Source organism: Actinia tenebrosa, unplaced genomic scaffold (assembly GCF_029948245.1).
Source record: "Actinia tenebrosa isolate PJP-AT-01 unplaced genomic scaffold, QUT_ActTen_1.0 PGA_scaffold11__36_contigs__length_13525064, whole genome shotgun sequence".
Taxonomy (NCBI): Eukaryota; Metazoa; Cnidaria; class Anthozoa; order Actiniaria; family Actiniidae; genus Actinia; species Actinia tenebrosa.
Genome location: NW_028292571.1, coordinates 5,462,264 through 5,481,418, shown reverse-complemented (window position 1 = coordinate 5,481,418; position 19,155 = coordinate 5,462,264). Strand labels below are relative to the sequence as shown.

Here is a 19,155-nt window from a genome sequence, read left to right as displayed (position 1 = left end):
AAAAATTCTAGCATGATACCGAGGCTCTTGGTATCAGAATAGAAGAGAAGAAGAGGGGAGAGGAGAGGAGAGGAGAGGAGAAGAGAAGAGAGGTTTGAAATAGCTTTAATGGCATGACCTACAATTTACAGGTATTGCTAAAGCATTGAACATTAACAGGATTTTTTTTTGTTATATTTTACAAACACATTGTACTAAGAAAAATATCTATATAGGAGAGGAGAGGAGAAGAGAAAATAAAAGGAGAAGAGCAGAGCAGAGCAGAGCAGAGCAGAGCAGAGCAGAGCAGAGCAGAGCAGAGCAGAGCAGAGCAGAGCAGAGCAGAGCAGAGCAGAGCAGAGCAGAGCAGAGCAGAACAGAGCAGAGTAGGTCTACAAGAGGTTTAGGTGAATCGAGTAAAAAGCAGCTTTATTTTTTCATATAAGTATTTTCTTCTATTTTTATCGGTGCAGTTCGGGGTGCAGTTGTTCTTTTTATCGCTTAATGCATGGGTCCCTAACCTTGTCTTTATCTGCCCTTTATAGATTTTTTGTCTAATCTTATCGTTCATTTAGCAGAAAATGTTGTTTGTTCTCTGCAGAAAAATCACTTAGTTCTTTCCCTTCTTTTCTCTGAGTGGAGGGACCAGGAGATGATCGTGTGTTACTGTATTTCGAAGGGCACAACAGTTTTTGGATATAATGCTTGTAGCTGGCGTTGAGAGCGATACATAAGCACGGGTTTACTGCACTGTTGGACAGGAATAAAAGATGCACAACAAAGGCAAAGCTCCAAGCCCAACAGGGAAGCACAAAGTCCCATTGATAATACAGGAACACTCCCAACAGCGTGATGGGAATAACGCTGACCAAAAACACGACCAAAAGAGTCAAAACTTTGCGCAGAACTCGGATATCTTCCTTGCGTCTTATTTTTCTCATGTGTAAGGACTGCGTAGACAAACTTTTTTGGCTCGTTAGAGATATGATTAGCCAGGTATACAAGACAGTCATGAGAAGAATCGGTACGCCAAACTCGATGGCCAATATCACCGAAAAAAAAGTCATTTGAGAGACTTTGGTGTCTAGAGGATACCAACTGGTTACACAAAACATTGCATCATCCATTTTTTGCAGCCTGTAGGTATAAAAGCTTGGTGAATTGAGCATAAAAATTAGCAACCAAATCAGAGCAATGATGTACTTGCGACGAGCTGGGGTAATTGGTGATAAACGAAGAGAATAAACAATGGCACAGAAGCGATCTATGGCGATGACGGAATGACTCATAAATGATATTCCAAGCGAAAAGTCGGTCAGGAACAAACATAGTTTACAAGAAATAGTTCCGATTACTCCTCCAATTAACCACCGTCGTGGTCCTACGTAGAGCTCCGTGATGATTCTTGGGATTGTGACGACAGCGATGAACAAGTCTGAGGTGGCCATGTTTGCGATGAATATGTTGGTTGTTCGCCTCATCTTTTTGTTTTTGTACACGATGAATATTACGAGTAAGTTGCCAAAGAGTGCAATGGTCATGGTGATAGCTAGTAGTGTGGTTTTTGTGGTTTTAACGAGATATGAGTCTGTGTAACTAGGGTCCGCGCAGCTGACATTCTCTTGGAGAAATGTTCCTTGTTCGGTTTGGTTCATGTTGAACGCCTCTACCTTAAAAAAAAAAGAAAGAAAAAACGATAACATTATCGAAGTCACTGCTATGATTGACGGTCTCATTGGCGAGAAATAATCAATTTTACAACCTACCAACCAATTAAAGTAATGGCTTTTTACATCTTACCAATGGTCATACAAATGGTCCTCAATGAAAAATAAAGCATTCAATTTAAGAAACACATTTCCGCCCCCGATGTATCCAAAGCCAGCCACGACGCCGGCCTTTTATTTTCCAAAGAAATTTTCAAGTTCAACTGACAACGACAAAGAAAATAGAAAGAGTGTTTTAATTCAATATGTCGAAGGAGTACAAAAATTTCCGGCTTTAAAACGCGTAAATTGGGATATCGTTCTCCTTATTTTTTCGTCAGACAAACTGATTAAATTCCATGTTTCTAAAGATGTTGTTACGTTTATAGAATACTAAATGATAGAAATAAAAGAAGTAAATAAGACAAAAGTTCTAGGAGTTTCACGAAGAAGAGAGATAAATAAAAGACAAAAAAGAGAGGTAAAAAAGATAAGCCAAAAATTTTGTAGAGGCAAGATCATCATAAAGATACCTGATCATGATCTCTCTAGTTGAGCAGCTTTTTTCATGTGTGCGACTTCCATTTAGTAACATTGCAGGATGTAACCTAATAGCTAATCTTTCTATCTTCCATGTTTTTTCCTTTCTTTTACAATATCAATATTCTAATTATAGAGCGGCAATTCAATACTGGTTGTTTTGACTAACAAAAACGTGATGAAATTCGAAATTTAAGACAAAGAGAGTAAAGAAATTCGACAACAGTCTTCTTAATACATACCTAACTAATATATCTTAGTTTTACTATAATCGGCTTAGTTTCCCTAAATAAGCTAATAAAAGCAATAAACGTGATGGACTCACTAATATCTAATCGTGATACATGATCTGTGAGTGATAACGTACTTAGATCAGCTTTTGACAAAAGTAGTAACATAAATAAGTTAGAAAGTGGAACAGAAAGGAAGTCAGTCGGTTTACCATTAGGTATGTCCGCCTTTCGTAAAATTATGACCTTGTCATTATCAGCCTTTTTTGCTTATTCAGCTATCACTAGAATTACTGATACGAACTGAGCAATATTCTCGTCAGACTAAAACAAAGGCGTAATGCTTTAACGAGCCTAAAGGGCCTAGCAGGTGCGATGAAGGCATTTCCTTTAGTTCCAACGTATAATGTGTTTACCGTGTTCTGATCAAGATATTGATTCAAATTTACAGGGATTATATTGTTAACGATTTCGAGCACGCCAAAGGAGGATCCTTTGAGCACGCCATGATTCCTCCGCCAAAAACAAATAAATAAATAAAAAAAAGAAATAAAAAGGGCATTTACTCAAGTTGGTCTTCGAAGCAAGAGTTCCAAAAGCAATTGGAATGATATCGATGTTTTTGGTCGTTCATTGGTCAAATCTCTACGCAGTAATTCAGATACAAACAAACAAAAAATATGGAAACCTAAGCTAAATTTCTAGTTCTCTAACTTCTAGGGCTTCACTTACAATAAATGAAAAAGTACTCTAGTTGTTCTTCAAAGCAATTATGCAAATGTATCGAAAAACAATTGGAATGATACTTTTGGTCGTTCATTGGTCAAATCTCTATGCAGTAATTCAGGTACAAACAAACAAAAAATATGGAAACCTAAGCTAAATTTCTAGTTCTCTAACCTCTAAGGCTTCAGTTACAATAATTGAAAAAGTACTCTAGTTGTTCTTCAAAGCAATTATGCCAATGTTTCGAAAAAAAATTGGAATGATACTTTTGGTCGTTCATTGGTCAAATCTCTACGCAGTAATTCAGATACAAACAAACCAAAAAATATCGAAACCTATAAGCTAAATTTTTAGTTCTCTAACTCCTAAGGCTTCAGTTACAATAATTGAAAAAGTATTAGTTGCTCATCAAGGCAAATGTTCCAAATAAATATTCATGGCAAGTGTTGTTTTTGTGTCTGAATCTCTACGCAGTAATTTAAACACAAACAAATAAATAAAGACCAACTGATGAAGAGCATTGGTAAATGGTCGAAATGTCTATTTTATAATAATCAGAGACAAACAAATACATTGATAACTAAAAGGAATTGTGAATCTAAGCTTAAATACTATGTTTCTTCAGCTACAATAGCTACGATAATTATAAAATGGATTAAGTAACTCCTTACCTCTTTACAAGTACAAACAAATACATTGATAACTAAAAGGAATTGTGAATCTAAGCTTAAATACTATGTTTCTTCAGCTACAATAGCTACGATAATTATGAAATGGATTAAGTAACTCCTTACCTCTTTACAAGTTGTTCAGTAAAGTCACGGGCTAGGACGGTTTGATTCTACCTCACTGTTGCCTTCAGTTGATGCAAGTTTTTTTAGTTTCTCGAACCATAATATTACCCAATTTTAATTAGTTTTTGATCTGTCTAGTTAAAACAAAATATTCGATTGAAAAACTGATGACTAAGTGCAGCTCCACTAGCCCACGACTGGAAGAATAGCCTTCTCTCAAACCCTTCAATTTAGAGCCTTCGCGGTAGACAAGTTCTCGAAACTAATGTCGGTAATAATACTAATCAAAGTGAGCAAGCTGAAGTGGGTTTTATGGTCACCATTATAGGCTTTTTAGCTCAATGTTTATTATAATACGCAGCTGGAAGACTCCAATAAAGAGAGAGAAGCTAGTGCTTTTCACTCAAGTGCCAATTAACCACTTCATATACGTGCTGTTTTGTGCATGAAAGAGGACTTACACGAATCGAGTATTCAAATCGACTGGTTTCTCGGATTGCCTATAGTCAGAATAATCTTGTGATATTTTTGCTCTTCAGTCTTTCTCTTCGTTCTACTTAGTGTTCCAAGGATTTGAATGAAGTTGTCTTCTCTAAACTTTAAGCTCTCGGTGCTTTCTGTAGCCTATTCTTTTTTCTCCTTTTGATGTATTTATAGAATTGTTAGCCAGTCCTTATCTTCAAATCAGTTCAACTAGGTGCTCTAAGGATTTGAATGGAGCAGACCTTTAGACTCGTACACACTTTAACTGAAGTAATTAATGCTAGTGCCTCTAGGTGTACACTTCTTGTTAAGATGAGGGGGGGGGGGGGGGGGGGGTGAGAACGGCATGCACCATTTCCATTCTCATAGAAATCGTAACAGCGCCCCCTCCCTTCTTCCCATCCCTGCTCATGGAATGTGTATCCCAGTTACAATCCTGAGGATGAAGAGAGTGACGCATTTTGTGATAACAGAGGAGTGGGGAGGGAGAGAGGGAGGGAGAGAGGGAGAGAGGGAGAGAGGGAGAGAGGGAGAGAGGGAGAGAGGGAGAGAGGGAGAGAAGAGAGGGAGAGAGGGAGAGAGGGAGAGAGGGAGAGAGGGAGTGAGGGAGAGAAAAAGTTATTGAATCTTTTGACCGGAACGCCATAGATAAGCCTATATCTCGGCAAAATCTTATCCAAAAAAGTTATTGATCAAACTGCCGGGCGCCACACATGTTATTTTCCCATGTTAACTGATATATTCAACATTTATTTCCAATTATGTATCAAAGCAAAAGGAGATTTGGAGTCATCCCCTCTAGCAACCGGTAAACTGCAGCCAGGCATCAGACTAATTGATGGCTTTGAGTAATAATTGCTATCATCCACTCATACTTTGCTTGCACTTAAAGATCTCATACATTTTAGCAAAACCATTAAGCTGGTTCAAAATACTAATATCGATCTACCATGCGTTCTGAAGGGCAATCGTATTGACCTTCAGTATATTCCAATATTGTCATTCATATCGACTTGATGAAATTCTCGACAAGTGTGTTTAAGCTAGTAGGAGGGCTGCCGACAAAGGGAGAGGTTTGTAGTTTGATCGCAAGTGATCGCACCCAGTTTTCAACTCTAATCCGTATGGCTTTAGCTCTAAATATTCTTAAAACGACGCAAGGGTATACGGAGGGTGTACAGTGCCCCCCATACCGTAACGAACAATGTTTTGTTTTGCCAATAGAATCACAATAAATGCAAACGAAATGCAAACAGTATGTAAACTAGTTAATTTTGATGAAGATAAAAGAAACCACCAAAAATTCTGTGGGATGTTTTTGACTAATTAGTCTGGGCTGGCTACAGACTTGAAAAATTCGTTTGCTGTCTCTGTTTTCGTCCGACTATTGTTCCTGTGCTTGAAATAAATAAATAAAATTGCACAATATTCTGATCGTATTTGGGCGTTGCAATCCTTCTTTCCAAACTCGCGTTGCTAATTTTCATCGTTTTACATGCAGATAACACTCATTCTCGCATAAAAAATAATAATAATAAAAAAACCCGAATAAACGAGAAAAAAAAAAAAAAACAAAACACCGCAAAATAAAGCGTAAGAGAAGAAGATTGTGAAACAAATTGGCATCTAAATAAGCTCTGAGGAAAGGTTTAAAAAAATAGCTTTGTTAATAGACATTGTAACTGGTGATCATGCATTTAACTAACAATACGACTCGTGGTCCTCTTTTAACTTCTCTAGTTGATTTTAACGTTGTCATCTGAGCCACGTGCATGAAGTCTAGCCATTTGCTGATGTAATTACAAAGGCAGTACCTTCTCCTAGCCGAGGCTTGAACCACGATCTCTCGTACAAAATGCAACAAAGGTGGTGGTTTAAGTAATGGAAATATTGAGGGAGGAAGCGGAGGTTTATAAAACTAAAAAAAATGACTCTTCCCATCGCCATTATCCATTACTTATACATGAAAACCAATAAAAATTGTCATAAAACATAGAACAACGCGGTTTGACTGTTTTATTGATGGTAATGTTTTTATGTATGATGAAAAATTTGATTTTGAAAAGCAATTAAGAATAGATCTGCTTCTTTCTTTCTCGATAAAACTATTGCTGGAGGCTCGTTTTTTCTAGAGCAATAGTTTATCGTTAACCTGAATTATAAAAATAAAATAATTCAGGCAACGAGATGGTATCGTTTATCGAGATATTTCCGCGATTTTGGTAACCGAAGTCGAGAATCACACGTCTGTTTGGAAAGCAAATTGATTGCATAAAAATTCATTTTAAATTTTAACTGCAACGTCTAAAAATATGACTGATTTAGAAGTCTGTTGCTGGAAGATCACAATTTGGTATATATACCTTTTACATGCTCAGTTACCGTTGTATAGAAACCAACAAAATCAATAAATATGCTTTCAAACTACGAGCTTCTTACTCTTCTCCTATCATCAATCGCCATCAATTCTTTGGTTAATGCAATTTTTATAAACATGAAAATTGTTTTTTTCGCTGCCGCCGGTCAAAAATATGAAAGGTACCGACTTATTAGGTTTGATTGACGGCAGCGAAAAACCAAATTTCAGTGTCAACTCGGAGACACAGAGTTTGCATGTTTATGAAAATTGCACTAAGTAACAAGTGGATTTGGGGCCAGTCTCTGATGTGAAAAATATTGAAAAATCTAGTGGTAACGCTTTCTAGTATCGGGGAAAAAGGTTTCTTACTGCTCACAGTATGTTATATCACACATAGCATGATGTACTCTAGTACCAAAAGCAGAAGTGCTAAGAATGTCGTCGGATAAGGCTGGTTTTGAAATAGGTGTATAAATAAATGCGCATTTAGTCTGTCACTTATGTGTAAGTAGCATTGAAGCTAGAAATGCGGCGCGCATACAAGCTATCTACGTTTTCCAGTGCTATGACCCGACATTATTCTGCTATCTGCTACTGAGGTTGATACAAAAAATATGTCTTATGCTTCTAGATTTTACTTGTGAAACCAAAGACTGATCATTTTTAAACCTAAAAGTATTAGCCGGCAATATTTCGTGGTTTTGATAACGTAGATAGGGGATACTGTGACTGTTTATTTAAAATTATCTCGCAGCCCAAAAAGCTGAATAATTAATTTGCTACCAAAAATAAAATAAAATATACCTTCATCTATAAAAGCTATAATATACTTAATTAAAAAACCCATTAATTTCTTAATAAGATAAAAATAAAAAGTAAAAAACATTTCGGTGTTTCACAAAAAGTCGTTAACGGAGATTGAATTTAACTTGGTAACCGAGGTTACATTTTCTACCTTTGGAAATTTATTTGATCGACTGTCTTTTGGATCTAATAAGTTTACTTTATCATAGAGTGCAAACAATATAACCGTGAAACTTTAGTAATACTAAATAGCACAATTTCATGCAAATGCCATTGTTTTCTATTGTTTAATTAGCACTATTTTGTACTATTTAGTAACTAGGATTAATTGTTTGCACTCTATTTGGAGGTATCTACTACGAAAATTAGACCTAACGGTAGATAGCACATAAGCTGGTCTCATCTCTTCGTTCTCGACCAAATAGAACTGAAAAAACGTAGCGCCGTCTAGATTACACGCTTAACCATAAACACCAAATCGAAGCAGCTTCAAAAATTATTATTTATGAGAAGCAGCTCCTCTGTTTATAACTTATTGTTTATATTGGCATTACCGATAAAAACAACTTCAAAATACCCTAGATTCAATATCAAGTTCGCTGATATTTGGTGTTTTTCAGTTTCTTCCAATAAAATGTCGGTCTGGTAACGAAGTTTATAAATCCAAATCCTTGGAAAAGGCATTAAAAGCGGCTTTCTTGCTATTCCCAGCCAAACCCGTTGGAACAGATCTAGACGTCCGAAGCAAAGTTCAACTATTTTAAACCTCTAAGATTTTGTTGTCCGAATGGTCTATTCAAGGTTAAGAAAGTTCGACTCTTACCTTCCGAGTGTCACTTTTCTCTAGCTGGGAAATTTAAAGATTCTATGGCCGGATCGTCAGGATCAGTTTTTAATCATGTTGGCTCAAGTTCTTTCATAACTTTTGATAGAGCCTCTGCTCAAGACCTATATTCAAGAACTCGAATAACTGAATAATCTAAGGGGTCGGTCATTATTTAGCGGGGGAGGGGTGAGGGCCACTATTTTTGGCCCTATTTTTGGCCCTATTTTTGGCCCTCCCCTGGAAACCCATCAAAGCATTTGTAAATAGCCCTTCTCAAATTTAAGTGCAAAAAAATTGTGGCCCAGCCCTGTTATTCTGTAGGGGACCTATTGTAGCTTGATATTAATGTTGTGGTTTGTTTGGATTGAACCTGTGAGGGAGCGCTTGTGCCTAAGTCACTGAAAGCCCAGAACTTTTGGAAAATATTGTTTAACAAATATTCATCAATGCTGTTTTGGCATTATTCTAAGTACATGTGTTTAAGATTAGAGACCCAAGGTTCATCAAATTTTGACTCTAGACCATTTCTTACGCCTATCCTAACCCAGGTCTCAGTGCAGCTTGAAGTCGATTCGCTGCTGTCCTTTACGGTCCACTCATGCTATTCCAAGAACGATTCCGATAGCAACTAACATAACAGCTCTGATCCATCTTGGAAAAGGTACAAAATTAAAAAAAAAAAAATTCAATGAACACTCAAATTTTTCTTTCAAGATTTAAATTCAGATTACTGAGGTTTATATTCATGACAATCCAAGAAATACCAGTTATAAACTTCCTTAACCATGTTCTTGAATTGATGCAATGAACCCTTCGAACTGTAGGTCTACTGAAAGCAGTGGATACAAAAGGTGTAGGCTGTAGTGTAGGCTGAATGCAAGCTTAGTTCACTGGATACTGCAAAGATATATATTTATTATATAATTACCAATGAAATATCTATTTTTCTCTATTTCGAAAAATTGATATCTTCACACGTGAAAATAACATGTTATTTTCACGTGTGAAAATAACACCATTGCGATGGCTATTCAAAAATACACGGAAAGAATTTCCTGAAAAAGCCAAAACATACTGTCATTGATAATTATATAATAAACAGAATATTACATGGGCGCTTGGAGATACGAAATCTATCTTCTCGTGTTGAAAATCTCTCACTCGTTCGCTGCGCTCACTTGTGAGAGATTTTTCAACACTTGAAGATAAATTTCGTATCTCCGCGCGCCCATGTAATATCCTCTATATATATGGAGTGTTGAAAATGTGTTTCAAAATCTCGAAAAAGCTATTTTGAATGTATGACAATATTTAACAACCTCAGGTTAAAACAAAAATGCCCTCCCCCCAGAACGCACGTTGAATCTATGACAAGTCCCTAAGCTCAAAACCTGTGAACTTGACCCTATTCCAACCACGTTATTAGTAAAGCAATATTTAGAAGTCTTATTTGGAACGTTAACGACTATTGTTAATTCATCATTTGCCTCTGGGTGTTTTTTTCCTTACGGCACTTAAAGAGAGTACAATACTACTGTCAAATATCAAAAGGAACAGTCACTTTATTGCCTGAGGTATTTTATAACTATATCGCTTTCACAAACACATTCAAGATTTTGGAACGAGTCGTCGCTACACATTAATATAATGAGTTATAATTATATTATTTTTTATCCAAGTCGTATTCCGAATATGACATACACCATTTTCATTACAGAAGCATGTTTTGTACTAAGTAGCTAACGACATTCTCCATGGTTATTGGCCATCAGCAGGAAGTGCCTATTAGCTCTTTTTGACATGTCATCGACGCTTATCGGACGTAATAGATCCGCATACTCTAATGGAGTGAATAGTATTCAGTGCAGTGCTCAGTCTAGATTGGTTCAAGAACTACATTATGAATCCTACACAATCAGTGGCTATTTAAAAACGAACTCGATCATCCATACCAAAAGTAAACTATGGGGTCCCACAAGGTTCTGTTCTGGGCCCGATACTTCTTTACTGTTACTGTTTACTCATATTGTCTGCTGGTAATTCATCTAAGTCGAGGCACGCTTCGCCAAAGACATAAACAGCATATTGGTGGAATCAATACTATTACATATGACTACCTCTAAAATTCGTATTTGCTCGATTTTTCTTCCGCAAGTGGCAAACATCACCCCGTTTTCATTCATGCTTTCATGTATTTCACTTTACCTTTTGCAAAACCTTCTCACCAAAGACAAATATTCTCTTGTTCATATGCTCTACTTGGAGATTTTTACGTTTTCTTTATGTTCACTGCTCAATACTGGCGTTTAACGTTTGCCGTAAACGACATTTTAAAAGCTTTCTAATGAGTGATAACTGAAGTTTAAACTCTAGAGTATATATGTAAACCTAATTCAGCTTCCTGTTGTTTAGATTCTACTGTATATTCATTCACCAGCACGTGGTCCCCACAGTGGTAAACAGGTTGCCCGAATAAACGCCTGTGGGACGTCCGTTGTTAATTAAGGCCGTTAACCGACGTAAGTGGGTGTTATTGAAAGCCATCGGCTTACGAAGCATTTGGTGGGCGCTGTTAATAATGAGTCGTTGTGGCAGAGGGTCCGACTACTTCGATACCACCTCATAAGTACCGCTAATGAAGTTTTGGTTCTCTCCTGCTTCGAGGGTTTTTCTCTATGTTCTCCGGCTTTCCTTCCGCCGCAAAACCTTCTTAATCGTTCCACAGGCAGCCCAAACAAGGCTCCTGTGTATCGTTTGTAAGGGAATGTATGAGACTTATGATGAACATAGGACAAAAAAAAATGTTTCAAAAGAATTTGCTTTAAAAGTTACTTCAGTCGTTTCTTAGGTAGAGAAGCTTGGATTTTGAAAAAACTCACTAAAAAGCAACATCCCGCTGAAACTTCGCCAGAAGGCTGAACAAGGTACAAGCATCGACTGAAGCAAGTTTTGAAGCAAATGGTTGAGTGAAAAATTTTTGTTTTGTCATATCTTCATCATAACTCCCATACATTCCGGGCCCTTATAAACTATACACAGGAACCTTGTTTTGGTTGGCCCTAAATTGTCCCAATAACATTTCATTGCGTTAATAAGTAAGTAAACTTTATTTAAAGAAGTTTTAAGAAAGTATTTCTAAAATACACCAGTTTAGCTAAGCTAATCTTACACTGGGCGTTAACGTGACATTTTGAAAGATTTTTCTTACTAGAGTAAAGGGTTCATGATCAAATTTCTCATATCGATATCAGCAAAACTGGGAATTTTTGAAAAGACTGTCCATAATCCGGAGAAGATATGAATTTTTCAAACTTGGAACTTGTTCTAAATAATGTACAGGTGCAAGTAGGTGTATGTTGGACCTGCACGTGTTCAGCACATGCTACGTGGATTTCATGACTATGACCCGGGGGAGGGGGGGGGGGGGGGGGGACTCCGGGAAAAAAGTACCGGAGATGCTCGTCGGAAATTTTCAAAAAGACCCCTAAAAGATACCGAAAGTCTTTAAAAAAGGGCGTGGCTGAATAATTTTTAACTCCTAAGAGATACCACAACAAATAATATTAAATAAAAAGCGCCTCCGATGCCCTAAGAGATTCCAGAAAATGCTGGTTTTCAAAAATTTGCATTTAACACCCTAAAAGATACCAAATCGTGAATTTTTACCCCTAAGAGATACGACGAGCACCCCCCATACTTTTTTCCCGGAGTCCCCCCCTCCCCTCCCCGGGGACTATGATAGCCTAAATCAGTATTTTCTAACTGCAACCTCTACGAAACAATTTTGTTAATGATCGATGTGAAAAATTTGAATGTAAACTTTTTTGAGTAAAACCAGTTTTTTTCAAATGTCGCGTATTAGTAAAGGTATATTCGCTCATGGAACGAGCGCAGCAGGTTTTTTAGCCACTGGCTATTAAGTGCCATCTTGTATAACAAAATTATTCACTTACGTTTTCGAATCGACAATGGGCATCGTGGAAAGTGGTTTTTTAAAACTAAAAATAGCTCCCTTTTTTTCCTGAAAGAATAAACCTCGTTACCGGCTTGGATGTAATGTTATGCCATTTCAGACCACGTGTCATTCTCTTGAGAAAAAGATTTCCTTTTGAGCTGCATCCAAATCCATCGGTGTCTTCTCATTCGCAATCGTTCAACGAAGAAATGATAGTCTAGCGAATGACACGTGGTCTAAAACGAGGAAACATTACGCCCCAAAACTATTCTCTCATATTTATATACTAGACATATATTTCCGGCTCTTATCTTGGCTCATACACATGTTTCTAGTTTTATATACTCTTAGTCTTGAGTAACCGAACCATGTCTGTCAGTCGAATACGATATACGTGTGACATAAAGGATGTGCTGATATGAGAATTCAAAGGTTTTTAGTTTGAAAGATGCATTAAGGTTCTAGATACATGTTATTAATAGCTTTTAGATACATAACGTGAAACGGTTTCCGGATTTGCAAGGAATTGTTGTGTCTCAACATATTTGTGTCAACACATTCCTCAAAGAAAAAAAGAAAAGAAAAGAAAAACATAAAATTAAAATAACATGTTACTGTATACAAAATCATAATAATACTATAAAAATAACATATCCATATTCCTCAATAATTAGGCAAAAAATAAATAGAGGATATTACATGGGCGCGCGGAGATACGAAATTTATCTTCGAGTGTTGAAAAGAGAGATTTTCAACACGAGAAGGTAAATTTCGTATCTCCAAGCGCCCATGTAATATTCTGTTTATTATATATTTATCCATAAAATCAACTTAACTAAGCTTTTTATTATTATAAAAGTTTTTATTCATAAACTGATGCTTAAATACACATGGTAACGATATTTTCACATGCTATAACATGTTATTTTCACATGCTGAAAATATCAGTTTTTCGAAAAGGAGAAATATAGGTATTTTATGGATAATTATATGATAAAACAACATAATGGAAAATAATACTATTAAATAATGGTGATGATCGGAGGATGATGTTATACAGCAAAATGAAATATTTTAAATGAAACAGGAGAAACATTTTTGGAGAAACATGACGATACCCAGCAACGTTTCAGTCCTAGAATAGTAAGATAATTATGGCGATAACAAAAGATAAATACAAAAAAGGCGAAAACATGACGCATTTTATGAAGTCTCTTAGCAGGACTTCTCTACAAGCCGAACTGAAAGATCTACTCAGGAAATATGTAGATACGTGTGTTTATTGCGCATTTTCCGTAGAGAATGTAGGAGTTTTTGTTTGATATTTTGAACCCATTTTAGTGTAGATGTTCTTAAACTCCCTTCAGTAGGGAGGAACAAGAGAGACAACTCTAACTGAACATATAGGGCACTTGGCTCATGGACTAATTGCTGTGAAGGGGAAATACGTGTTTCACTTTAACCTCAACTAGATAAGATATTGATATTCTGTTAGCAGTCGATGGCAGACGTTTAAGCTGCCTTGAGTAGAAACATGGAATAGTATTTTTATGAAATAAATAAATATAGAAGTTGAAGGGCAAAAACGAAATTAATATTGAAGCGATTGCATGTACATGTTTGAAATTTCTCTCAAAAAAATGTGAACCTTTTTCTTCTGTAAGCATAGATATTTTAATCTACAAAACCTCTCTGTAAGTCTTAGAAAGAATAGGACTTTGCAGTAGCAATGTTGATTATGTAAGTCAGTACAAACACAAGCCGAATGGCATTCTTTATAACTCCTAATTAAGATGGTTCAGTTCTTAAGCTAAGTTTTATTTCCTGTTCGCATTTTAAGATAGGTTATCGAGTCCATCACGCGATTCTTATTCGACCATGCGTTCTTGAGCTAGGGCGCACAAGACTGAACATTTCATTGCGTTCGAATAAACCACTTGTGCCACCACATCAGTGAACTCGCCGCTTCGTCTGTATCCGAGTACTAAAAATAGTTAGTTGATATACTGATGAAGGTAGTTTGATTCTACGTTTCCGAACTAATAATAGCAGAACAAACAATGCTTTTGGGTCTAGCGTCATATTGAGTGGGGCGCGCATTCTAGGTACGAATATCAGGTTCAAATAATGAGAAATCGATAAGATCAGACGGGCATTATGAGTAATAATATCAGTGAGAAAAAAGATTGGGATTTTGATATTGAGCGAATTCACTGACTAATTTTAGTTGACTACTTAGGTGCATACGTTATTTAAGGGCTAGAGATGTGCCTCAGCTCGGTTAACAAGTTGGTGAGAATATACAACACGTGCAGGATTAGTTTGAGCTTTTTGATGAGAAAAATCATGAGGTTAAATGGTGTGTTTATGGAATCAATTAGAGACCGTATCAATACACAAAATAACCAAGGGATATAGAGTACCAATAAGCTAAAGAAAGAATCGATGGAAGAAAAAAAAGATTTAGATGAAATACTTACAGATCAGGGAATCAAACCAAGTCTGCATTCGCCCTACGGTAAATATAGAAGGATCTACTAATGTAGAAGTGTTGTTTAATCTAGGAGAGGTAGTGTGTAGATCCTGTGTGATATAGGACCGTTTAGTAATCAAGATCTAAGATTGGATAGAATAAATAAATATGAGAGGTCATGCAGTCAAGACAAGAATACAACTAGGGAGGGGGTCGGGAGCGGGGGGCGATGAAGAGATTAGAGTAATTCTTTACAACCAGCTTCACTTTAATAGAAAAAAAATGCATGTTCTAGAGAGAAAAATGAAATTAATTTTAATATATATGCCACTGATTTAGAATTTTTTCATCAAGAATGCGATTTAATTTTCTTCGAGTTTTACTGCTATTGTCGTGGCTAGACAATGATGTCTCGCGTTAAAAACTGACTTGTCTTACATCGATCGTATCATTCTTTTTTTCCCCCTCCTTTTTAATGTGGAACACTATTCTAACCTCAATCGGAATTATTCAAATTATAAGACTATTCGTTTTGGTTTCATTACTTCATAACTTAGCTCAAGTGGGCTCCTTGTGACTAAGGTGCTCTCTCCTGATTGGTTACAGTTTTCATTGAACATCGTGATTGGCTAACTTGGTAAGAACGGTCCTTGTTAGACTGACCACATAATGAGAACGTGGTAGCCGTTGTTATATTTCTGTTCATCTAGTTGTTCAGCCAACCAAATCCACGTATTGTCTGTTTTAGGAGCAAGTGTGATTATTATTGGGTTATTATTATTCCAGTTTTTATAAGCGAGAGGTCCATAATCCAGTTCCCAGTGATCCCAGACACTTGTTTCGCCGACGCCTCTCAAATCTGTATGGCTTCACCTTTGAATACTGATGGACAGAGGAGGTAAAGTGCGCACCTTCAGCTCCCTAGAAGACCAACTACAGTGATCGACGTCAAATAAGGCCTTTACCTGAATCGAAATAGTAATCCATATAATCCACGTACAGTTTGCCTAAAACCATTTTGTTTGGCCCGGAGGAAGTGGTATAGTTTCACTTTCACGTTGAGGCAACAATACATATGATTTGACCTTGAAGCAATTTCGAATCGAATCTGATTGGTTAGGTAAGGACTAGGGAAAGTCCCTACCTTGGTTATTTACTTTCACGTTGAGGCATATTACACTATTGCATGCTGATTGGTTGAATGCGTCTTATTTGACCTCGAGGGCAAGTCAACAATGGCAAGGCAATAAATTGATTAGTTAGGATAGGAGTAGGGAAATTCCCTCGGCCGTATATTTTTCGTTTTATAACAAACAACTCCATTGCTTGGCTTGGCTTGTATTTTTGCTTTTACTGACTTAACTGACGGATTTTTGTTTTGCTTCTAAATATTCCCCAGCTAAAATGCAGAGCCAAGATTTTGATACAAAGTTTAATGCGGTGCATCCAGCTATAAATATAGCCACTAAAGACCAGAAGCCTTTAGATCATCGTGTAGACGTGGACTGGCAGTATTCAGATCATTCTGGACCAAGTTCAAACTACGAATTCAAAATACACGAAGGCGATAACCAATTTAAAGCGATTGCTAAAGTCAATGCTGAGGACCAGAAACTCATAACTAACAATGAAGAGATGGAAGAACAACATTTTGTAGATACTGCACCCCGCGACACAAGGAAGCTTGGGGCACACGCGTACGACAAAAGTTTAACATTTCGTTCACCAGAACTGAAATCCATCAAGTTGTTTTTGCCGGGAACCTTGCAGAAAATAATTCCACTTCCTGTAGCTGTGTTACTTACATTAGCGACCGTTGTGTACTGTCTCCACGTTTTTGGGCTATTTGGTGACAAAACCCTGGTAGAGGAGGAAATGAGTCTGACTTTGACCACATTCAAGAACATCATTTGGACCTTACGAACTCCAATATTTACATTTTTTGGATTTTGCTACTTAAAATGGTATCTGGACGATATTCCTAGCAGCTTTCGACTTCCTTTGGGAAGTCTAACGATTCTTAGTGTGAAAATACTTATTTGGATTGTTATTGAGCTTGTTTTGACCGTGGTACTTCCGGCCATCGCACGATACGTACAAATGATATTGCTCCCAACGTTTACCGAAAAAAAGGACTCATTCGATGCAGCAACTGCCATTATGAACACTATATTTTTGATATTGGCAAGATTACTTGCCCTCCCTATCCTCTTTAACTTTATTGCAGAATTATATCTGTTGTATCATGAAGCAAAACAATACGAGAAGGACATTCAAAAATGGGAACAAGGACAGCGCATGGCCCGCAACTACTTCATCGACATCCGAAACAAGATTAAGAGAGTCGAGAAAACGTTTCAACCGTTCCTGGTCGTTCATCTTGGGATTCTGATCCTGATGTTTGTTCCAGGGGTTCTGAGTTACGTCGAAAGATTCAATACGGAGGGAACAGTAACTAAATTTGTCTTGAAGGAGCAAGCGGACAGGATGTCGGATCCCATCAGTCTCATCGACCCAGGGACTATGCTTATGAACAATCATAGCACTGGTTTTCAACTCACAAAGAAACCTCGTCCGTTGGCTTTGGTGATTTACCTAAAACGGAGACAGAACAATACAATGGAAGAAAGACAACAACAAGTGGCGGAAAGGCAAACGAAAAAAGTACTAGACAAAAATGCTCGAGCACGGATCATTTTGGCCGCTCTTACATTCTTGGGTGAGTTACTGGCCCTCTATTTGCCACTCATTCTATTGGGGAAAATCAATAAAACTCTTGCTAGTATACCCCAAACAATACGTTACGGTCTGAAGTACGATGAGCAGCAAGAAAGCGGCTACTTGATTCAAAACGATCAGGTTGTCAAAGAAATGTTAAGAACCATGGAGGACGTAGAAGGGTTTCAGATACTAGGAATGAGGCTAACAGTCATCAAAACTCTCTTGATTGCTGTCCTGGCACCTTTGTTGACACTTTTGTTTCACATCATCATTAGAGATGTGGACATATCCCCTTGAATACTCTGACGGAACGCTCTAGTCTGCTGTCCTTAGCCAGTTACCCACAAGATGCGCTATGGATGACTTGCTTTGCTTTCCTGGGGGGATGGTGGGGATATGGGGTGCCCGTCCCCAGGCCTGAAATGTAGCCTTATGTCTGCAATGTACTTTTATGTCCTTGGCCAGTTACCCACGGGATGCGGTATACAGATGACTTACGTTGCCTGCCTGGGGGGATGGTGGGAATATGGGAATATGCCCGTCCCCAAGCCTGCAGAGTAGTCTTATATAGTAACTTACAACATTCCCTTCACCATCCATCCCCGAGGCATTTGGTATTCCTTCTTGACATTAGAAGTGTCATTTGATCCCGGAATGCTTTGTAAATATGTACTATAGATGATGTGTTTTGCCTACCAGGGAGAATGGGAGCGGAGGGGAGGAAGGGGAGGAGAGGGGAGTGGAGTGGAGGGGAGGGGTTTGATGTGCAACATCAACCCACTCCTGGAGGGATTTGGTTTGCCTTTCTTGGCATACGAGTTGGCAATCCCGGAATACTTTGTATATATTACATTTAATTTACAGTTAATTTAGAAGGGGCTAGAAAGCGGAAACTTTAATATAGGCTTTTCATATGAGTCACTTCAGGTATATATCTAATAACGCTAGGACATGAAAGGTAATTAACACCTTAGTTAGCCTTAGTTTTGATAATTTACGATATTATTTTCGACCTCATCCAATATTATTATAGCATATCTTTTGTAGATTGAGAATAAGGATTTATGTGTATTCGAAAAAAGTACTTTAATTCCTGTCTTGATTTAGAGCGACAAATGTATGACGCCATGTTTATTCCCATGAGAATAAAAACCGTTGTTTTACCCCGCGTCACGCTTGTTCAACATGGTTCCAGCGTAAGAAAGGCCCATTGTCTAGTTGAGTAAAAACACTTGTCATCGCTTTTTCCACCTTTCGTTTTTCACCACCAGCAAAGTACAGCAGTGGCGCAGGGTCGAACTGAAAGCATGTGAAGTCGCGTCTGACAGCCGCTATACATGCGGTTCACGTACGATCCCGGAGCACAGCTCTAACTAGTTTGAATTAGTTAGGGTTGATTTGAGAGGGGGGAGGAAAAACCGGTTGACCGGAAAAACCATCGGAGTCAAAAAGAGAACCAACCAACTCAGCTCACATGGGGCGACCTCAGAGGTGACAGGAGAGCATTTTTTTAACACCACGCCATTCTCACTCTTGCCCTAGGGAGCACGAAATGAAGC

At 37.6% G+C, this 19,155-nt stretch overlaps 2 protein-coding genes across 7 annotated transcripts; one reads left to right on the top strand and one right to left on the bottom strand.

The window, feature by feature from the left end:
- Positions 1–89: 89 nt before the first annotated feature.
- LOC116297499 (QRFP-like peptide receptor) lies at positions 90–15,035 on the bottom strand. Of its 6 annotated transcripts, none has more exons than XM_031705733.2 (3): positions 14,883–15,025; positions 3,976–4,677; positions 90–1,649 (listed from the first exon to the last, which is right to left on the bottom strand). In XM_031705733.2, the coding sequence occupies exon 3, from the start codon at positions 1,632–1,634 to the stop codon at positions 540–542; it is 1,095 nt and encodes a 364-aa protein (XP_031561593.1). In that variant the 5' UTR covers positions 1,635–1,649; positions 3,976–4,677; positions 14,883–15,025; the 3' UTR covers positions 90–539. The 6 variants fall into 6 exon arrangements, with proteins under 6 accessions (XP_031561593.1, XP_031561594.1, XP_031561592.1 ...); XM_031705734.2 differs by having other exon boundaries at positions 4,437–4,677; XM_031705732.2 differs by lacking the exon at positions 3,976–4,677 and having other exon boundaries at positions 14,883–15,035.
- A 530-nt stretch (positions 15,036–15,565) lies between these two features.
- LOC116297483 (uncharacterized) lies at positions 15,566–18,759 on the top strand. Its single transcript, XM_089027441.1, has one exon. It carries the CDS (start codon positions 16,280–16,282, stop codon positions 17,891–17,893), a length of 1,614 nt encoding a protein of 537 aa, XP_088883567.1. The 5' UTR covers positions 15,566–16,279; the 3' UTR covers positions 17,894–18,759.
- The last annotated feature ends 396 nt before the right edge of the window (positions 18,760–19,155 follow it).

What these genes read in the sequence shown, in the direction of transcription:
- LOC116297499 (XM_031705732.2), bottom strand. Translation starts at nt 1,634, where the DNA reads ATGAACCAAACCGAACAAGGAACATTTCTCCAAGAGAATGTCAGCTGC.
- LOC116297483 (XM_089027441.1), top strand. Translation starts at nt 16,280, where the DNA reads ATGCAGAGCCAAGATTTTGATACAAAGTTTAATGCGGTGCATCCAGCT.